General features: G+C 40.9%; 1 protein-coding gene across 8 annotated transcripts in view; it reads right to left on the reverse strand.

Annotated features, from left to right (window-relative positions):
* Positions 1 to 22,160, reverse strand: part of Cacna2d1 (calcium voltage-gated channel auxiliary subunit alpha2delta 1) — a 428,021-nt gene that overhangs the window by 69,577 nt on the left and 336,284 nt on the right. For all 8 annotated transcript variants that reach the window (XM_013070350.3, XM_013070351.3, XM_004839765.3 and 5 more), the window contains 2 exons: positions 11,524 to 11,682; positions 6,860 to 6,964 (listed from right to left, as the gene is read on the reverse strand). In XM_013070350.3, coding sequence (XP_012925804.1) covers positions 6,860 to 6,964; positions 11,524 to 11,682 — 264 coding nt within the window. The remainder of the gene's footprint in view (positions 1 to 6,859; positions 6,965 to 11,523; positions 11,683 to 22,160) is intronic.

The raw sequence follows: 22,160 nt of genomic DNA on the forward strand, positions 1-22,160 counted from the left end.
ATATTTGAAATGCATTACTGATTGGTTCCTCATAGATCACTAGTTTCTAACTTTATCCTATGGTTCTGAATTCTGTTAGTCTGTCTTTTGTCTTGTTTGTTGAAGACTAAAACACTTTTCCTCAATGAAGAGTTGTCCAAAGCCACAGGTCAGCCTTTTTAAAGGCCATAGAAATCTGTTTCCCGGCCGAACTGAGTTACTGGAAACTGTCACCTCCCAATTATCAGCTATCCAGAGTTCACGTTTAATTTACAATAGGCAGATCTCCAAAGTATAATGGAATTAGTCTATGAGGAAATGAAGCCAATAAAACTAAAATAAAAACTTCAGCTATCGAAACATGCTAGAAAAATGATGTCAGAGATGGGCTTTCATTAATGTACTCTGTGTACTAAAAGTTTTGGTATTGAGCCTATCAAAATACTAGACTGGACTGAGTATTTTAGGAGAAAATTCCACAGTGGTTTCCATAATTCACAAACATACAGAAACCCAAAGCGTTTGAATAGCTCAGGCCTCTAGTTTCATAGCAGTATTCAACAAATAAAAGTGTTCACAGTCAGCTTCTCCACTTAATTTATTTTCTGCAGCCCAGTGATCCGAAAGGTGGGTGTAGCCCCCAAAGCTCTGATGTCCCATCTTGGCCCGAGGAAGCTGTGAGGAGCAGACCCTGCAGATCCAGGAGGGACAAGTCCTGCTTTCTGCTGGGGGGAAGACTTCCCGTAGACAAATGCTAATTAGCATGGCCCAAGGCTGTCCGGGAGGAAGACCCACAGACACATGCCAGCCAGGCACACGCTGGATGAAGTTGTGAAATTCAGGCCAGAGATTATTTTATTTGCATTCTTGACTCTGTCACTTAATAGCTGTTGACTTTCAATAAGTTATCTAACTTCCCCAAGTTTGACTTGTATATTTCCAAAATACGGGCAATGACAATGAGAACTGTGTCAACGTTTTTATGATATGAGTATTTCAGTTGTGAGTAAAATAATAGATGTAAAACATTTATATCACATGGAAATATAAGCTCCATAAATATCAGCTATGATAATGAAGGTGAGAACAAAGACTAAAATGTTGTCTTCTTACATCAAAATACCAGAATTCAGTGAGGTGACATTTTCCATTAGTGGGACACTAATCTTTCGCTGAGAATGCCTTGCTAGAGGATGAACTTGGTGTTTTTGTTTGTTTGGAACAACTTTGGATCCCTTTATTCTGTTTAGCAATAAACCCTACTATTAGAAGGCAACGTGTTCTAAATGTCAGGTACCTACACAGGTTTATCTATTTGAAGTTCCCAAGAGACTGACAAGAATAAGGATTTCTATTGACAGTTATAATAAATTACGCTTGCATTATCAGACCATAGGGAAGCAATTTCAGGTTCCTTCTTTCTCCATATACATCTGTAATACTTAATGAAGGAGGAACAGGCTGCGGCAGAGGTGGTGAACCCATGGCACGCACAGCGGGCACCCAGAGCCCGCTGTGTCAGCAGGAAGCCAAGTCACCCCAACAGCTGAGCATCAGGTAGCAGATGTTTCTTCTAAGCTACAACCTCAGGACTCAGGTTTCATTGCAGTGTTGGCTTTTTGAGATAAATAAGTGGGTTTGAGGTTGCAGTTTGTGTGCTCGGTCTCTAAAAGGTTCGCCATGGCTGGGCTATGGGCACCATGCATTTCCAAGCAATCTCCAGCTCTGTAAGGAGGATTTTGAGTGGAAGGGTCAGAACTGAAGCCACAAAATGATTTCAGAGGTTCTTGAGAAATGATGAATACTTTTCTGACACTGATAATGAGAATCCTCTTTAAAAACTGCATTGGACTGAGGGAGGTGCTGGGACAGGGAGAGCCATTACGACCAGGCTTTATGTCACTTGAAGCCCTCCCAGCTTCTACTCCTAAGGTGAAGTACGGGACAGTGGGACATCTATCGCTACTGTACTCCACAGTCTAGCCGTAAAGAAAATTTCTCTTTTAGCAATCCTCTTTTTAAAAAAGAACAAAGGTATTGATTTTTCTAGCATTTATGAATTTCTTACAGTTAGCTGCAGGAGCACACTTACCGCAAGCGTAACAAGACAACCACCGTCGCTGTTAGCTCTGAGCAGATATCGTACATCAAGCACAGAACTGGCTTCCCAGAACCCACAAGTACTCTGCAAACTTCCACCAACCCCACCTCACGGGTCATAAAATAGAGAGGGAAGGTCAAGATAAGAAGTCAACAGTGATTAAAATATAAAATGGAAATCCAGAAGAAGGGACAGCAAGAGGAAACAAGGCACCCTGGGAGTGAGTGAGGGAGGAGTTTGGGCAGACCTCTGGGGAGGCGGAGTAGGAGGACCCCTTGAGTCCAGCAGTCTGCAGAGTTCTGAGTCCCGGGGGGAGACAGCCACGGAATAGGTGGTCTTTTCTGCCTCAGCACTGCAGCAGGAACAATGGGCAATGCAAGTTGGAGTGGAGCATTTCTGCCTAACATTGCTTAATGGCAATTTCTTCACTCTAAAGTGTATCATGCTATAAACATGGTGCTTAAGGTATTAGTTAACTTAGTCTTTATGAGATTTTCATCAGTGTCAATTTTTTTTTTTTGGTACCAGGGATCGAACTCAGGACCTTGTGCTTACAACACAGGCAGCGGAACCACTGAGCTAAACCCCAGCCCTCATCAGTGTCAATCATATTCTAAAAAAAGCAAATGTAAATATTAGATTCAAGGAGACACACACAGGCATGTGCACAAAACATGTCTTTAAAATCGGTGACGCCTCAGTTAGGAGGGCCAGTACCACAAGGGCTTCAGCTCACAGTATCCTTAGCATAAAGAGCAACTTTGCATTTTAGGAATGAAGTACTAGCTCCCACTATAAAGCTGAAATTTTTAGAAAATGTTGAATGTGCAGAAATATCTGAAATACAAGTTTACTACAAATGGTATATTATTAAGTAGTATTAAATATTGTGTCAATTAAATGTCCTTCATTGTTTGAACTCTCCTTTCAAAGGTTTCGTTTATACTTGATGGAGAAGACAGGCAGAAAGATAGCAGAGAAGGCAACAGATTACTTCCTGTGAATTATTTTCCCTACTATCTGTTGAAAAATTGACAAATTTCCTCCTAACTACATAAAACACAAATGCGTACTCTATCACTTTTGACTTTAAGTTTTTATAGACTACAGGACATTTCTAGTAGAGATCTGAATGTAATGTAAGAAAAGCTTTCTCTAAATTACTGAAGTGTATTAAAGTAAATTTTAGCTGTGTATTCTTTATTATTCCTCACAATACACTTCTTTTCTATTTTCTTCTCATTCGATTTACCAGGTATTTTGAAGTCTTCATCATTCATTATTATTAATGTTAAAACGTCTTTTTTATTAATTCTGAAAATTAAGCAGAGAGAAAATAATTTCCTAGCTGGGGAAGCAATCTTTGAGTGTGTATTGCTAAGCAATCCATTGCTATTCTACACAAGATCAAATGTAGTTGACTTCGGTACTACTGGGAATTATCTTTCAACTCCATGTCTGGTTTTACTTTCCCTTATTCATTGTCTGGGCTGTGATCGACTTCATTTTGGCCTCGGCACCATGTCTGAGGGGGTCTGGTACACACGGTGAGCCCTCGGGAATGGGGCTGCAGGTAAAGAGTAGAGCAGAGGGGCTGTAATTGGGAACAGCTGTACGAGGAGACGAACGTGGATTCAGTGTTACAGTGGTACCTGTCCACCATCAGGTAGATTAATTCCCCTGAGTAGCACATTCCACAGAAGAATCTAAACATTTTGTCCCAACTCTCAGCACTTCCTGGCTTTGCTGACTTGCACTGTGCATTTGCCGGTTCATTAATCAGCTCTCCGGATGTGCCTCCTACCTACCTGGTTTGCTTGGCAAGATTTTCCGATTCATGTGGATGAAAAATGAATCCAAACAAACCACTCAACAGCCACACTAATGCCCAACAACAGGCTTGGGGAAAAAGCAGGATTCTAAGAGTAGTTTTCAGATATTTTTTAAAGTGCACAAAACTTTACAACTTTATAAATTGTTATTTTTTACAAACATGTTACAGTGATGGGAACACAACATGAGATCTCCCTTCTTAACATACTTTAGGAGTGCAGTTAATTATTTTCATACAAGTGCCATGGTATGCAGCAGGCCTTCGGGTTTCTTCATTTTGCATAACTGCAGCTTTATCCCTATTAATTCAGTAACTCTGCAAGTTTCCTTTTCCCCAGCCACTAACAACTGTTATTCCACTCTGATTCTCTGAAAAGGACTGACAGATTCCTCATGTGAGTGGAAACATGTAATGTTTGGTTTTCATGAACAGTGTGATGTTAACTTAGTGTAATGTCTTCAGGCCATATCCATGTTGTTACATGTTATGGGATTTCCTGCATTTTCAAGGCTGTATAGTATTTCACTGTATGCATAAACCTTTTTTTCTTTATCTCCTTCCCTGTCAATGGACATGTATGTTCTTTTCATCTCAGGACCATTTCAAATAGTGCTGCAATGAATGTAGAAGTGTTCTTAAATATCATGAATTCAATTTTTTCAGATAAATACCGAGAAGAGAGATTAGTGGATCTTATAGAAGTTCTATTTTTAATATTTCAAGGAAGCTCTGTATTGTTTTCCATAGTGACTGTACTGTTTTTCTTCTGTTCTCCATGTGCCAAGGTCTTCCAATTTCCCTACATTTTCTCCACACTTGCCTCTTGTGTTTTGCTAACAGCTACATTGACAAGTGTGCAGTGCTATCTCATTGTTGGTTTGAACTGCATTTCCCTGATGACCAACAGCACTGATGACTGTTTCTCCCTTGTTGGTAATTTGGATGTCTTCCTTGAAGAAATGTCTGATTCATGTTCTTCGCTCATTTTTCAGTCTGGCTATCCATTTTATTGTTTTGTTTTGCTATTGAGTTGCAGGATTTCCTTCAATATTTCGTATCTTAACTCTTTATCATTTTCATGGTTTGCATATGCTTTCTCCCATTCTATAGGCTGCCTTTTGAATCTTGTATTCGTGGAGCTTGTACTCTAGGCTGGAGAGCTAAAGTCCAAGGTTAAACAAGACATGGGCCCATATTATAGGAGCCTGTAATCAAGTGAGCGGCAGAGCGGCCATGCTGGGTCCGTACAGTCTGCTGCGGGGACAGAGGCCAACCGTGCAAACCAGTCTGAAGAGGGACAGAGACACCAAGACTTCCCCAGGCTGTCAGGATCTCTCTGAATGGTCCACAGTGAAGGGAAGTTACTATGTAAGGCAGGGTATGTACATTCTATCTTATCCTGATGTAACTGCACCTTGCTATTACTTTTGACTCTGTTGATTTCCTAGATATGTTTATAGAATCAAGTTAGCCCTTGAAAGTAATCATAATCTATTAATAGCCCAGTGCATTTGCCAACTTCACACACAAAAAAAGAATATCTCCTCTATGCCATTATAATCAACAAATGCTTAAAAAATAACTTAAGTCTTGGATTAAACAGTATGACATTAGAGCATATGTAGTATGCAAAGAGTTCAGTATGAAAAATGATTTGTAAGTAATTTAAAGTTAGATGTGTGTATATGGATTCAATTCTTTATTTTCAAGAGCATGTAAGCTGAAAAGCATCTAAGTGTTTCAAAGCATTTCAAAAAAATTTTTATCAGAACTTTACTCCTTTATGCACAATATTTTTCTGCTAACCATCCAAGTATATCAATTCATAGTTCTCTTTTCAACACATATGAACTAGTCAAGTAATTCATATAGTTTCCTGAAATACAAACCTTAGAACTAGAAATGAGCCACATTCCTCTGAAAAGTGGAAATTCCAAGCAAAAGCAAAGGGAAAACCTAGGTGTGGTGGTGCACACTTTCAAAATCCCATCTACTCAAGAGGCTGAGCCAGGCAAATTGCAAGCTCAAGGCTGCAGCGAAGGCAACATAGTGAGCCTTTGAAATATATATATGAAAGCTAAGCCAACAGGCATCACTGCAGTCTTCTTATAATTTTTGTTTGACTTTTTGAAATATAAGAAAGATTATAATTTCTCAGTTTTTTTTAATAGATCCCTCACAACATAGCAAAGCAGGCTGAGTGAGAATCACTGTCTGATAATAAAATGCGCCGTGAGTCAGAAAATTGAAAGAAGGTGACAATAAGAAACAGAAGTTAAAGTTTTTATGGAAGTGGATACTATCCACAGTACCAGGCCCTCTCGTGTCTCTCTTGCTGCAATACTTGCCTCTTGCTGTAAAGCAAGCAGTGAGTAAACATATTCTAAGCACAATATACTCATCTTCACAGTGTGCATTGCTTACTGAGAGAGCAAGCATTCTTTTAAATATTATATCTACAAAAGATTTGTTGTAAAGTTTTCTTTGAGAGGATTGAAAAGGATTCAGCAACTGAGACACAGTTTTGTTTTGTTTTTTTCTGTTGTAGATTTCTTCCTGCAAACACACAAGACAATCTACATGCAGACTTGTGGTGTATGCAGAAAATTTGAGTAGTACTACATTTATTAAATATTAAATGGCATCTTACCCAAGAAAAACTTAAATTGTTCCTACTTTTCCATTCTCTTCTGATTTCTTTCTTTTTGTAATATTTTCATATTTAGAATTTGTACATAAGAATCAAATAGATCCTAAAAGTCTGAATTATTTTGCTAGTATGTTAGTCAGATGGTGCTTGTGTATCTCATGAAAATATTGTTTATGTGACTTCATATTTGGGACTAGAGTTTTTTACAAAAAATTCTGCCCTCAGCACTACCATCTGCCATCTCTTTAAAAACTACCTAGATATTAAAATGAAGAGGTTGTAACACGGCACTCACTTTTTTGTCTTTATTATATTTGGTAAATATCTCCTGTGCTCTCTCTTCTCCTCCATCCGTGAACAACATGATGATCTTATTGCAGTTGGCTCTGGAAACGTTATACTGTGAAAGAAAAAGAATATTCATAATGACTGGGAAAATAAATCAACATGGGAGGAGCAGACATGGGCTGCAAGTAACAAGTGAAATGCCACGCCCCAGTGAGCGAAGATCTCAAGGCCTCACTTCTTTTGGGTTTTTGATCAAATGTCACCCTGCTGGTGACAGCTTCCTTGACAACGATGCTTTTAATCATAATCTCCTTTTTCAGCTGCATGTTTCTTTAGACCATTCTCTTACTTTAGTACGTCTATACTTTTTTAGAGTCTTCCCCCATAAAACAAAAGATCCATAGAAGTTGGAAATTTTGTCTGTTTCGCTCAGTGTTGTTTCATTGCCACGAAGAGTACTGAGCGAATAGTAATCTCTCATCGATTGATCAGTAAATGGATTTTAAATTAATAAATGTGTAGGTCAACTTTATGCCCTTGTAACTTTGTACCCCAAAGTAGGAGCGTTAAGTAAGGCCATGCATACCTTTTCACATACATATTCAAATGCTCTTCCTCTCTTCCCTTAGTCATCTATTTTATTCACCTTTACATTTGCAAGATGACCAGCTCCCAACTGCTCCCCTAGTGGACAATAACAACGCCCCATTCTCTGTAAATGCTAAACCTATTCCCTCAGTATCATCCTGTCCTCCCTCTGCTGGCCACACATATTCTAATTCTGAAAGACTCAACTCCAGTGATAAGTCCCCTTCAACTTTAAAGTTTCCAAAAAGAATTGTACATAGGAGAACAATGAATTAGTACCCAAAAACTACTCAAATGAACCACTTAAAAAGCTGGACTTTGAGGCAGGATATTATAATCTTAGATTTTTTTCTATTGTGAAATGTATTTCTTTAAATGCTGAGAAAAACAGACCACAGAAATTTGTAAATTGGAGCTTCTTTGAAAAAGTCAACCCTCTAGTTCAGAGTTAGCCAAAAGAAATTAATGTGAGCTTAATATATAATTTTAAATTTTCTAATAGCCATCATAAGGTGAGTAATAAGTATCTATAATTGATTCTAACATTTCATTTAATCTCATTATTACTCAAATTATTATCATTTCAACCTGAAATCAATAGAAAAGTTACTGGGATAATATACATTTATTTCCTTCCATAACAAAGCTCCAAACTTCAGAGTATATTTTATACTTACACCTCATCTCATCTTACACCTTAATTCTATTATTCAACAGCAACATACGATTGTGATTTCATATTGGACAGCATAGTCCTGGCTTTATGTGATTAATCTTTTAAACAATTATTGATTCTACTTTAGTGTTTGAGCTCACTGAAGGTCCATACTCTTACTTTTCAAAGACGGTAAACCCATTTCTTGGAGTAAAAATGAATGAAGACAGCATTTTGTTTGGCATAAGACCCTGGCAGTGAAAGCTGTCCGTGAAGTATCCAGGAAATACGAGCACTGACCGAGCTGTCTCTCACACCCTGGCATGGTTCTCTTCTTTCAAGATAACCCATCTGCAGCTTTGCCTCCACAGAAAGTTGCACATCATGTCATCAAAATATGTTTGGGAAAGGCCCTAAAGGGGTGCTTAATTAAAATTAATTTCTCAGATAATTTAACATTTTATCAACAAAATGGGCAAAATAATGTTCCTAAAGGACGACTGCCTGAGAGCAGTACAGTAAGTAAAGTTTTATTGAAGCAATGGAAATATTATTATTGAATGCAAATGTTAATATAAGGTAACACACTAGGTCTTGGTGATCATTTTACTTTGTGTGTAATATAAGATTATAATAACATTTCCTAAGAAAAACAGATCTTTGAGCATATATCTAATGGGAAAATTCCAGAAATACTTTGTTTTCAGCATTGATTTTCCCTAGAAGTAGGTTTTCCAGGATCCGTGGTGGAGCAACAATAGCACAGCAAGTTTTCCAAGTTGCAATTATGTAAAAACACATCGCCACAGTAATTAACATAACTGGCTTGTAACAAATTGAGAAAAAAAATTGATTGCTTCCATAAAATTAGAATCAGCAGAGTTGGTAATTATTTTAGTGTGGCATTTTGGAATACCGCATGTCTGTCTGCTGTATTCCTGCGTGGCCAAAGCACAGCACGGTATCTAGCAAGTATGCACGCAACACAAATTGCTTTGAAACTGCATCTCGATGTACTTGGTAATATTTCATGTAATTCTGCCTGAAGACAGATGTGAATCTTCATTTACAGGTTAGCATGGGACTTCATGCCTAATTCTGTCTGATACTTGCCTCAGTGACTTCAAAGGCAAATCATGCAAGGACAAACATGAACCACAGAACGGCACGGTATGGTAATGAGAGTCAAAGTATTTGAAAGAAGTGGCGAAGCAGCCCTCCACTTTGCGTTAACCAAACCATGATATTTGGAGAAATTCCTAAATAAAAATATCGAAACTGAAGGGACGTGGAGAAAGCAGAACACAGGAGCCCTAGAGACTGAGAACACATTAAAAGTCATTTACAACTTGGGAGAAGAGAGGGCAGTGGCCAAGGGGAGTTAAGTCTTGTTTTATCAGCAGCTAGCAAGGACCTTGGGGTCACTGTGGCCTCGCTGGTGGGTGAGCCTCTGACACTGCACCCTAAACCAGAGACCCTGAGCCCTGAGCAGGAGCGAAGGAGGTGAGGGAGCTAATGATACTGAGAATCATTACAGTGCCAAGGTGCAGAAAGCTCTGTTACTAACGGAAGAAAAACTTCTATTAAAAATTAAGGTTTATATTCCTTTAATCAAGGGCAAACATATCTCAACCTCATGGTTATTGAAATTTGAATTCTGAAGCTTCAAGCTTTCGAGTTTTGTTACTGAGCAAGCACCTTCATTTCATCAACGGTAATTTCCCCCGGAGATGGCCACGCAGAATGTCTCTGTTCTTCTGTCTCCCTCCTGGCTTGTTGAATGGTGTTGGTTGAATAGTTAAGACCTCAAACTGAACACATCTGAAACTAGTTGTACCCTAACCCTGCCTGGGTCCCCAGCTACCTTGAGCTTCATTGACACTGCATGGTCTTCTATTGGTGTCCTTGGCCTGCTGGCTTCTCTCCCAGCCAGGCTAACTCATTGCAACTTTGTAGACATGCCATGTTTTGTACTTCTCAGAGTTGTCCACTGTTCTTTCCTTCGAAAATGATTTTCCCTCTATCATCTCCCTCCGAGACTGCTCATCATTCACAAGTCCATTTTCAAGGAACTGGCGCCTTTGCAGGCTTCCTTAGGGTCAGCTGTACTCTGAGTACAGAGCCTGTACTCTGTGCTGGGTAGGCAATGGCTCTGACCCAGGAAACACTACTCTGACCCAGGAAACACTACTCTGACCCAGGAAACACTACTCTGACCCAGGAAACACCACCTTAGCATTGTACTGGGATGGCAGTTATGCGTGATGCTGGGCCTTCCTGAGCACAGATGTCTCATTTCTCTCTCTAATTCTTGCCCTAGCACAGCAGGAAATTGAGGGGCACTCCATAAATACTGGCTGTGAAGGAATGGGTGATGCAAACAGTCTAGAATATTCACTCAGGGACCAACAAAGTCAGATTTCCAGTGAAGACCAAATGTAAAGGTTCATTTATTCAGTGATACAGCAGGGATGCCAGGAATTATAGGTTGCCTCTTAAACAGATGTGGCTCGTTAGTCCTTTGTTACAGAAAGAAAGATCATGAATCCATTATGAATCTGCCACTCTGCATCTGCATGTGGCTGGCTGTGGGGCAGGTTCTATGTCCAGTCCTAAGCACAGCTCTGAGGTCCCCACCCTGCTAGCCCCACGGGGACAGGAGGAAGCCAAAGTATGGAGAAGCCCCCTCTCCAAACTGTCATACCAGCTCCTCACGAGAGACAGGAAATTCAGTCATGGCTCCTGCTCTGCAGTAGTTAAAAATGAGACAAAGGACAGGGCAGAGCACTAGTCCTCAGCACAAGAAACACACTGGAACTTGGGGCAGGCAGCAGGCCAGGCCAGTGGTTAACAGAAGCGGAAGTTTGCACAAGTGAGTCTGGGCAGGCCGTGCCGAGGAGTTCCTGCTCCGGGACTTGGCTTTCTGTTTACCTTAGTTTCTACCACTAGGACATTTTTGTTCATTTAGGAAAAATAAACTTAAAGACCTACACTTGCCATTTGAAATGAAAATATTTCTTATCCCCATGTGACGACTGGAAGTACAAGTGTTCAGGTAAGGACTGCAGCGACAGGGGTGAGGAAAAAGCAAGATATTTTATATAGGCCAACTAGTTTGCATGTACTCAAGGTAAATCAAATCATTAACTTACAAATGAGTTTTTCAATTAGAATTTGGAGAAAATGTGGGAATAAAAGGTCTAAAAGAAAATACATACATAAAAGAAAGTACATACTACTTGAAATTTAGATTTAAAAATAAAGAGTTCAAAGATTTTTACTGCCAATGTCCACCTGGTGCAATTGTTTCTAAATAAGTTAAAAACAGTGTGGTTATTGAACCCTCAGAGAGAAGTAGCTATCAGGATATGGAAGTCCAGACACAATAATTCAATAATAAATGAGAGAGACATAATATTGATACTCACATTAAGCAACTGTTCAAAAGCAAAACTGAAGCCTTTCTTGTAATCTGTTATTCCTTTTGCTGTGATGTTATTCACTGCGTCTTTCAACACTTTCTTATTTCTTACATTTGCTTGGACCAGGTGCTGAAAGCAGCTTACATCCTGAGCATTGCTGTTAAACTGCAGACGATAGAAAAAGAAAACATGTAAGCGACCACTAAAATCAACTGCTTGGTCTTCACAGAATTAGTGTGTAGGCAGCTCAAGGCCACAATGCTAGTTTCCCTCCAAAGGGTGCCTGGTGCACGCAAAGTGCCCGGAGGACCAAGGGCGGCTTCGGCTATGCCTCTGTTCCTCCTGTCAAGGTGATCTGCTCACTTCCCACAGCTTGGTTTCCCTGAGAATGTGGGATTTGAGTCACATGAGGCCACTTCCAGGTCTCCAGTGTGGTGAACATGTAACCCCTCCCTGAAAGAATTAAAGACAACAGAATATACTCAAGGTTTGGAAGTGATCTGAGATGCCTGCTGAGGATGCAGGGAGAAGGCAAGCACTTTAGTCACCTCCTCTCAGGAAAGCTTACCTGGGAAGAAAGTTCCTAGAGTGACAAGAATAGATGTTTAGCAATTTTGAAACTTAGTGGTGGAGCAATTCCATGGGGCTAAAACCAGAAAGCATTCTGAGAGAGTCAAGAGTAATGGGTCATCTAGAAATGTCACAGTGCAGGGTACAGGAAAGACACAGGGAAACCTTAGAGAGCAGGTGAAGGCCAGCAGGTCATTACTACGAGGCTATGAGAGGACAGAACGAACTCCAAGGAAACCTGTCCCACACCAAAAACCCCTACAGTTGGGTGAGTATTTCCACAAGGACACGGAAAGTAGGAGTGATGTAATGCTGTCTAGAATCATCCTGTCTTTTATTAATTTGGTAATTGGAGTCCTTTCCTCAGATTACTGAGGCCCAGACCACCACAGATACAAAGGGAGAATGACAGAAAACATGTTTGCTAGAAGGCAGGTGCCTGGCTGGGTAAATGTGGAAGGATATTTTCAGATCGGTAAGATATAATTCAGTGATTTCAATGGGTGGCTCCCACATGCTTACCTGTCATTACGGAGTGCCACATTCTCTTTCCTCTGAAGATCTCCACGCTTCATTTCAAGAACACAGCAAGTTCATCAGTCCAAAAGCAAATATTGACCAGTGGTCAAGAATCAGAACAAATGAAAATATTGTGCTCCAGACAATAAGTGGATTGCTCACGCATGCATGCACTCTCACACATACCCTGCATCTGGAAGCAGACATCTACATGGTTTTCACCTTATGCAAAGTGTAATACAAACCCTAAAATATTATACATGTCCTCTTTGCAGATGCCTTACAAGATGAGCATAATCATTACTCCCATCAGACCCAGGAGGAATCCTAGGCTTAGAGAGGTTGAACAGCGCAGGGGGACAAGGAGTCCTGCAACTCACGAGCAAGGAGCCAGATCCTAACCAGCGCTGACACAGGTCTGTGCCTCCAGCTAGCCCTGTGCTGCTGGTCAGGACAGGCGACGGGTGAAGCTCAGCCTGGAAAGCCCCTCACTGCACTCTGATGCAGTATCAGGCACAGGGTTTCCAGTGTGCACGGCTCAGTTTGGGTCTCTCCTGGGAAACGGCACGGCTGTGACTCCAGAGCAATGCTCCATGAAGAGCGGGAGATGGGCACTGCGGTTCAGCAGGACAGGCACACGGGCCACAGTGTGGGAAGGGGCGGCTGGGCAGGGAACCCAGGAAGGAGATCCAGGTTCTGTCACATAGACAGGACTGATGACATGGGTCAGAGAGAGAGAAGCAGGGCTCGGTCACGTGTGCTCTAGAGGAAATGCTGAAGAGCTGGGGTTTCATTCTCTGTCGAGGGAAGAAAAAACACAAACCTGCGCTGGAAGGCCTTATGCCAAATGCAAGATAATCCAGCCTAGAATTCTAAGCCTTCACCCTGGCTGCCCTGTGGGAAAGAGATCTAAGCTGAGCAAAATTTCAAGGAGAGAGTACTTGGCTGGTGAATGCAGTTGCCCGGCTGAAAATACTAGGTTGTTGGTTGTGGAGATGCTCCGCGGGGAAGGACTCGGGGTCCTTCTGAGAAGCACTAGGACACGGCGGTGGATTCCCCATGCGGATGAGTCACGGGCCTGAGCCTGCTGGCAGGCCGGGTGTGTGACACGGGCCTCAGGGCACACGCAGGACTGGCCGGGTCAGGACACTGGAGCCCTGGGTAAGAGAAGCAGAGTTCACCTGAGGCTGAGATTTCAGAGTGCGAGAGACACGTGGAGATGCCAAGAAACGATCTAATGTGAGGCTCAGAAGAAGCTGTGGGTTAAGATTAAAAAACACCCCCCGCCCCAAAGCAGAGATTCGCTATTGAAATCTGGCTTAAAGGCACGAGAGTAACGGCGAGGTAGGATCTGGACACGGAAGACGGAGCTCGGGGGACAGGGAATCTAGAGGCTGGAGCTCTGGGGTGAGGACTGCCGCGGAAGTCTCAGGAGGGAGACAGAAGCCACCCGCTCGCGCGGGCTCGGCGAGACGCTGGGCAGAGCTGCAGGGTGGGACCGAGGAGAGAGGGTGGCCAGGGGGGGTCCCCAAGGCTGAGAGGACTGGTGGGGAAGAGAGCACGGAGGCGTCCGTGCAGAGCGGAGCTGAGGAGCGAGGGAAGGCGGGAGGAAGCTCCGTGGCTGAGGACTTCCGGCCGGAAACGGACCGCGGGCCCGGCAGAGCAGAGGAAGCTGGGCCGGAGGAGGCCATGGGACCACACAAGGCCGGGAGCCAGCGCTGGGACGGGGAGGGCAGCGTCCTGCTCGGGTGCGCAGCTCAAGCCCTTTCCGGGCTGTATTGCGAACACCACTTTCACAGGCTGGATTTGCGAGCATGAATGTGTGTATTGTATTTCTTATTAATATACCATTATTTGATATAATCATTAGGGGGTTTCTGTAAACTCAAAGGTTCAAAACTCATCATCTTCAATCAGAGTGACTACTCCCATTGCCTTAATCTTTGCCTTCTGCTCCTTGATAGCTGGATGCAATCATGCTCCACTTTAAAAATTAAAGAATGTGAGAACTCCTCCTATATTCGTGAGAAAGCAAAGTTTGCCAATTTATTAATAGGAAACATCTGACTTTAGAGAATTATGAGAAATAGTTACAGGAAATGTTATTAACTGATTTGCTTAAACCATGAGTCATGGTGAAGATAAAAGTTAGGCAGCAAATGAACACTGAACACTGAATTGCTATCCCTGAGTCTTTCATTTGGCCTTGGCCTGCTTTTAAAGCAGAACAGTGAAGCATCTCATTAAGTCCCTTAAATATAAATTGATTAAATGTGAATCCGATTCACTAAGTACAAATTCAGTGGTGTATAACAGAAATATTACAATTGTTCTCATAATGCCAGTCATAAATAATGCAGAGTGTGGAATAACTTATGAGGTAGAACTCCCTCTAGCCAATCTTACTCTCCTAGCAAAGGCATGATGAATTTTTAAAGCTTTAAATTAGATAAGAATACATTTCAGATATCTTAGGCTCAATTGCCTTTAGAATGTGTGTGTGTGTGTGTGTGTGTGTGTGTGTGTATGTGTCTATGTTTATTTTCATGAACTTAAATGGCAGCTTTGGTAACCTGTGTCCTGATATTAAAACCACCTATTAAAAACCTTCAAGCAACAGTATAAGACAGCTTTAGAAAACTTGGAAATTGTGTAAGGTGAGTGAAAAGCTAGACTTCAGGAGCTCTGCTTTTATCTTAAGAAAATGCCTCTTTTGAAAGTGTGTATTTAACATTGCAGAGTCAAAAATGGAAACAAACATCACACTGGATCCTTTGCCAGTCCCAGAAAAGCCAGGCCGCCTCCACCTCTCTCATACAGAACACCTAAGAGTCACCAGCTCACATTTCTTTTTCTGTGTTATTAGCTCACATGCTCAAAAATTTCCCATTCCACCACCATCAGGAATGGCACATAATGAGTATGCTGTGCATATTTACTGAATTCACGTACACATTTTCTCCATAATGCCTTGGATATAGGATGTGAGAAAATTAAACTAGTGCAAAATGTTGATCAATAATCAAGTCATAGACTTATAAGATAGGAAATTGTGTTTTCCTTTTGCCATGTGTTAAATTTGTACGTTCAGAAAAAATTGAATCCATGAAAATAGTCAACTGAAGAGGTGGACAACAACTATCACACATGCTGGCCCATAGTAGATTTTTAAATGATTCGAAACTCCATTACTTAAATAACTTGCAACTCCATTATTTCAAAAGGTATTTAGTAAAAAAACATGAATGTGTTCAGTATTGAAAGTGGAATATGTTGTTAATTAAGGACAAAGATTCAGGTCAACACTCAGGTTTAAGAGCTTTAAATAAAGTTCACTGAAGGACAACCCAAGCAAGCCTCAAATACGAGGCCAGTGCGAAATAGTTTCTAAAATAAACATGATCTGTAAATTTCAATGCCTCCCCTGCAAAAAACCAAAACACCCTTCCTTTTAAATGTCGCATCAAGTACAAGTGTCCAATTAAAAGAGAGTTAAGAGCCACAATCGATTGCTAATTTCCCAAATGAAGTAAGTGGAGCTCTTGCTTTGGTGAAGGCAGTTTCTGTTTTGCTTTGCTGTCCGCTGCCTGGTGAGAAACCCTTGACCCACAGGTCCCTCCATCTGCCGATCACCCTGTCCCCTGAGCCTAGGATGTCCCCCTGAGGGTCCTCTGCCGAGGAACAGGCTCTGGCAGCACACGGCCTCCCAGAGCACACGTCTCCCCTGAGAGGTAAATGGGCTCCTGGGTTTCGCCCCAAAAACTTGAGGAATTAAGGGGAAAAGGGAGCCAGAGTGGTGGCCTGCATGTGGGGCTTTGAGCCCAGCCATCTCTGTCTGCCTGTTAATTCCCTCCCTCCTCTCTCTGGCTCTGTCCCCTTCTCCTCCCGAGCTGAGCTGCTGCAAAGGCGACCTGGTGGTGTAGGCCCTGCAGATGTCCAGTATGAAGCATTGCTTCTGTGGCAAAACCGGGTGCAATTTATAACGCGTTGGTTTTGAAAAAACTACCCAATACCTAAACTATTTCTTAGAACCTCCCCAAAGATCCTCCTTCTAATACATAATAAACATAATAAACCCTAAATAAATTCAAATCGAACCTGCGGGCTTTGAAGCATGGGCGATCTTGAAATTAAATCTGTCGGTGAACTTTTTAATGAAAGTTAAGTGTGATTAATAGCACATAACAAATTTAAATTATGTAATTAACTGAAACTCGTGGCAGAAATTACATAATCAATACAGTCTTGCAGAATCCTAAAGGACAGCATCTCACGCTGCTGAGATTTCAGTCAGCAGATGGCAATGGAGGAAAACGGTCGGGGAGGAAGCAGGTCTGCAACTCTCAGTTACACCTGAGTTTTACGCACACATGAGGCACAAGTTAAACATTTCCTTAGACTTTCATAACTTTCGTAGGAGAGGGGAAAATAAAAATCATATAGAAGCAAAATGTGTATTTGAAACCAATAGAAGACAGCTGGGTACATCTGTCCGAACAGATCCTCCCATAGTCAGGACTGACTCCTGGATTTTTATCAGCTTCCAGAAATTCTGTACCATTTCAAAGTGTACCTGAGTCAGTCTCATAAACACAAGCTCTTTTTGTCTGCTAAACTGCAAGTGAAATGTACACTTCAACATTTATATTACACGAATTTCCTTGTTTGCTGCAGAAGTGAAACTTTGTCTCCTACATCAATTTTTTCATGGTTCTGTGAATTGTGCTCTTTTTCCATTTTTTGTTACCTTTTAATTTGAGCCTGTGAACCTATTCTTTGTGATTTTTAAAGAATATTTTGGACTTAGAAGATTTGCCATCAATCAGATAAATATTCACTTATAACTCGTACAAATATTTCATTTTTTCTTTCTTTTTTTGTGTGCTTATTTTACATCTTGACATTTAGTCATGGTGGAAATTATTTTCCGCAACATTAGGAGGCGATGAATTATGTTTTTCAAATGGGCAATTTCCTTGTATTAAATGAAGTTTTGATTCATGATCTGTTTTTATGCGATTTGGGTTGTATTTCTACAACTTTTGTTCATTTACTTTTTCAATTATTCCTAAACTTCTCACTTTTCGTAATAATGAAACTTTTGGTTAGACTGTGTCAAGAATCACATGTGTGCCAGGCTACACGCACGATATGCTTTTTGCCACTGATTCCTCCTCCAGCCGTGGCTGTGACTCTGCTGTCTCCCGAGGAAATGAGGGCTCCCACGGCCCGCACTTGGCCCAAGCCCGGACGACCCAACACTTCTCTGTCTTTTGCCACTTCTGAGTTAATTAATACCACAGCACACACCACCAAACCCTGTTAGGATACTTTCCCATATCTGTCTTCCTACAGAACTTTAGAAATATTTCTGTCTAATTAAAATTACATTTACTGGTAAGGTAGAAAAAACGATGTTTTCATCGGAGTCTGCTTTTCATTTCAGGAAGAATTACTCATCAATTCCGTATTTCAGTTCTTATAAGCCTATCTCATCTATTCATACACTTGTTTTTCTATTTTTAATTCAGGCCCCAAATATATTATTCAGAGTACCGCTAGGTAGTTTACGATTTTCCATAACGTTGCTCACGTGATTTTAATTTTGCCGCTAACCCCGATCCAGGGAAAACCAGAAGCTGTGGCCACATCCCAGTTAGACTCGCCGCGAACGTACCCCTTGCAACATGCTGCATGCGATCCTCGATCCTCGGCTCTTCAGACCCACAGCGCTGTCTCCACAGGGGTGGCAGCCGTTTGGTCGCCTTGGCCCATTGCATAAAGACAGGAGCAGACTAATAAAAATTCTCCACTCAGACTCAACTCCAGTCCAGACCCTGCCTTAATCAGTATCATTGATACAACAGATTCAATTGCTGCCTCGGGGACTTAGCCTCTCCCTTTATGAAATAAAAGCTTTGCTAGATCATCTGGAAAACCACTCAAGCTCTTATACCTGTAGGTTTAACAATCAGAAAAAAATTAAATGCAAAAGGAGTAATTCCGTGTGTGTCTAAAGAAAATAGTATCAGTAGAGAAAATAGAATTGTTTTATTATAATTTAATTATTGTATGTACTATATAAGGACAACATTTATCTTTATGATATATGATATAAAGGCAAAATATGTTTGCCTATGAATGTAAGTGATCATACATTAGAAGTGTCAATATTTTTATTTCTAAGAAATATCTCAATTAACTTGAAACACAATACACTCAATAGTCAGTCTGTTCACCTTTTCTGAAATGTTGCATTGATTTCAAAGTAAGTTCCAAGTATCATTGTTAAAACAATCTATTTGTATCTTGATACAAAAAGTTTTGAAATTCTGCACATGCATTCAGGAGAATTTTAAGCAGTTGAAAGAACACCATTCTTCTACTTGGCAAGTAATCTGTATTTTGTTTCTTCATTCATCTCGCCTTGACGTTTCAGCCATCTTTTCTTCCAATACGGTGCAATCCTGATGCTGCAATGTGTGTCCAGCTAGAAGTAAGGGCAGCTTCCCTCCCCACTCCATCAGTCCGGAGACTGATGCTAGGATCATCTCCACTGCAAATACTTTTCATAGCCCTCTGCAAATCTGAATGCCAGCAACTGAAGAGAAAACCTCAATGAAATAACGCAAAGCTCACATACTCTTTGATCTATTCTGCTGTAGCAACACTGTGAAGCAGACCTGATCAATACAGTGTTTTCATGATAGGGGAAGCCGACTGCTTGGAAAATTTTCCCTAGTTGAAAAAAAAACAGCATTTAGAGTATGTGTTCATGGCTCAGTTTGCTTAAACAACCTAAACAAAATGATAGCTACTCATACATACTGAAACTCTTTACTGAGCAGAGTTACTACAGGACTGAGGAGTAAGGTTAACTCTGCCCATAAAAGAAAAGTGAATTCATCAGTGATTTACAAGTATCTCAAAAATCTCGACTCTAATGTAGTTAGTTGTTCAGCAGTGTTACGACTGACAAAGAAGTGGCAGAGATACAAAAGTGACCATCATGTGCCTTGAACTACTCCTGACACAGTCATAGCTGCACAAAACATCTTGGGGAGGAGGGAGAATGAGGATGCAGAAAATACAGAGCACACATGTATACAACATCAGGTGGAGAGAAATGGCAGAAAGAAACGTGACGTGAAGGGAAGTGATGGAGGGAGAAGGGGGTGGAGGGACTGGAGAGATCCCCGTGGTGGGTCTCTGACAGGGGAGCATGAGAGGACAGAGCTGAGGAAACGGGGGACAGTGGGGAGCCCTCTGGGCCAGAAGTGTCACAATCCCAAATCCCCAGCAATTTCTGATCTGCACAAATCTACATGACGTGCCTCAAACAGGAAGGGGGCTATGATTTACACAAAGTTATTAACATCACCAGTGAATTCTCTTGAACATGGAATGGAGTCTGGAATCCACAAAACCAACTGACGAAAGTTACCACAGAGAGTTGACGGAATCCTGTTCCATCTGTCTTAGTTCCACTGAGATCTAACAGACATGTTTGAAAGCACACAGTGCGGAGAGGATCTAAATTCTCCAAAAACGGAACAAAGGTCATATTTAGCACAGAGCACACAGTGAAGTAGAAGAAATCTCCTGAGGAGTGAAGAGCTATTTTGAAATCTATGTTGAAGGGTGTCATGGGGGCTAGGGATGTAGTTCACTGGGTGAGTGCTTGTCTGGCATGAGCTAGGCCCTGAGTTTGATCCCCAGCCCCTCAAAATAATAAAATAAAATATATCTTATGGATGTCATAGCCAGGAATTACTGAATAAAACATGAAAATGATGAATTAATTGTGAGAAAGAGTATATGCCTACAACTGTACTTGAAATTTGTAAGAAAAATGATACAAATTATGGGTTTATGATGAAGCCTTTTGCATTTTAACATTTAAAGGAAAGATCTTAATGTCTTAGCACATGTTTTTTAAGCTACAATATATATTATAATTCTAAAAATGCTTTTATATTGCTTTAGGAATTTTCTGAAATGTGATATTAACAAGTAAGATTAAAGTCATAAGCATTCTACCTAATGTAGCTATAGTATCCATTTGGACTTTAATTTGTTTTGAACTTTTAGCCAACCAAATAGTTAACAACAAATACGATCATTTAATTTAATACCTAAACAATTTGAGTACACCTACAGCTCAGGGCAGGCTAAGTCATTCTCTTTACTTAGATCCAAAATTAAGTATAAATGTAATTTGAGAAAATCCTAACCAGTAAGTGCTGAAATCCATGCAGGCTTTGCCTAGTTCACCAGCCAATAAGTCTATTATTTTTAGACTTTTAAAATAATACCTCAGTTCAGAATAAAAATTTTCCTTTGGCCTCATCTTTTGAATACTACTTTTCTATTTATTTCCAAAACTACACGTAGAACTAATTTCCAAGTATGAAAAACTTCGTATGTCATGTAATCAATGGACAAATATTTATTATGCTAGTCAACACTTTCTTATAAATGCTTCTTAGGTTTGCAAGGCAATTAAATAATCCTTTGACATGTCTCTTTTTTTAAAACTAAATAACCTTCTTAATTTGGCCCTGTTACTCTGGTCCCTAAATGTATTCCTTTCTTCTGTCTTTTCTTCATCTTGTATAATTTCTTCATATGTCTTTTAAATGAACATAATTTTTAGAGCACTTACCTTAATCCTAAAAAAACAAAAGCCAAGTATATAAGGAGACAATTTGGCTTCCAGAGACCTTAATTCTATGCTTTCTTCTTGTGTTTTTAAACACCTCACCAGAAAGCAAACGGCTGCAAGATAAAAGCACTCATGAATATGCACAGTACTAAGAATTGCCCAAGTTACCAAGATCTCAGATGGAAGTCCATGATGAGCCGGGTGCACTTGCTAAGTGTGCCTGCTCCGTCTGTATGCATAGATCCCCTCCTGGATGTGGGGAACCGGCCTGGGGGGACGCAGGTAACAGTGATGGGACCAGTAAGTACTAGGGCCTGCTGAGTGCTGAATCTGCCTCCGTGGGCCTGGGATGGAGCTTGGGATTCTGCTTTTCTAAGCACTGCCTCCCACAGCCACCAGGCCAGGCCCATGCTGCAGGGCCACCGGTGCCAATTTAAGAAGAGGAGCATAAAGCACGGGCTTCCTGTTGACACAAATGAGCATGGATCAACATCAAGTCTTCCGGAAATCCAGATGGATGGATATTTTATCAGACACAAGATGAAGTTATGCTCCTAGATTTCATTTGTCACAGAAGTCTATTGGCTCGCTGCGGCTCTTTTATTTTATTTTAGCTGTGGTAAAGGGGGTGCCTGGTTTGTGAGGTGATGTGAATTCTACCGAAGAGAACAATTACCTTTATGGTCAAACTGTACAAAAACTCACAAAGTTATCATATGTTGATACTTTTAAAAGCTACTTCCTAACTTTAAAATATGTCCTTGTCTAGAACACATTCAGCATATTTCAGAAGGAAAGTGGAGATTTATAGCACACAGGGAAGGGGATGGCTGAGGCTGTGCCTTACCCTGCCTACACAGTGAGCACAAACCCACCCCGAAACAAACCC

This window comes from Heterocephalus glaber, unplaced genomic scaffold, assembly GCF_053883595.1.
Source record: "Heterocephalus glaber isolate CG9 unplaced genomic scaffold, H.glaber_assembly_v1.0 deba00000678, whole genome shotgun sequence".
Lineage (NCBI taxonomy): Eukaryota > Metazoa > Chordata > Mammalia > Rodentia > Bathyergidae > Heterocephalus > Heterocephalus glaber.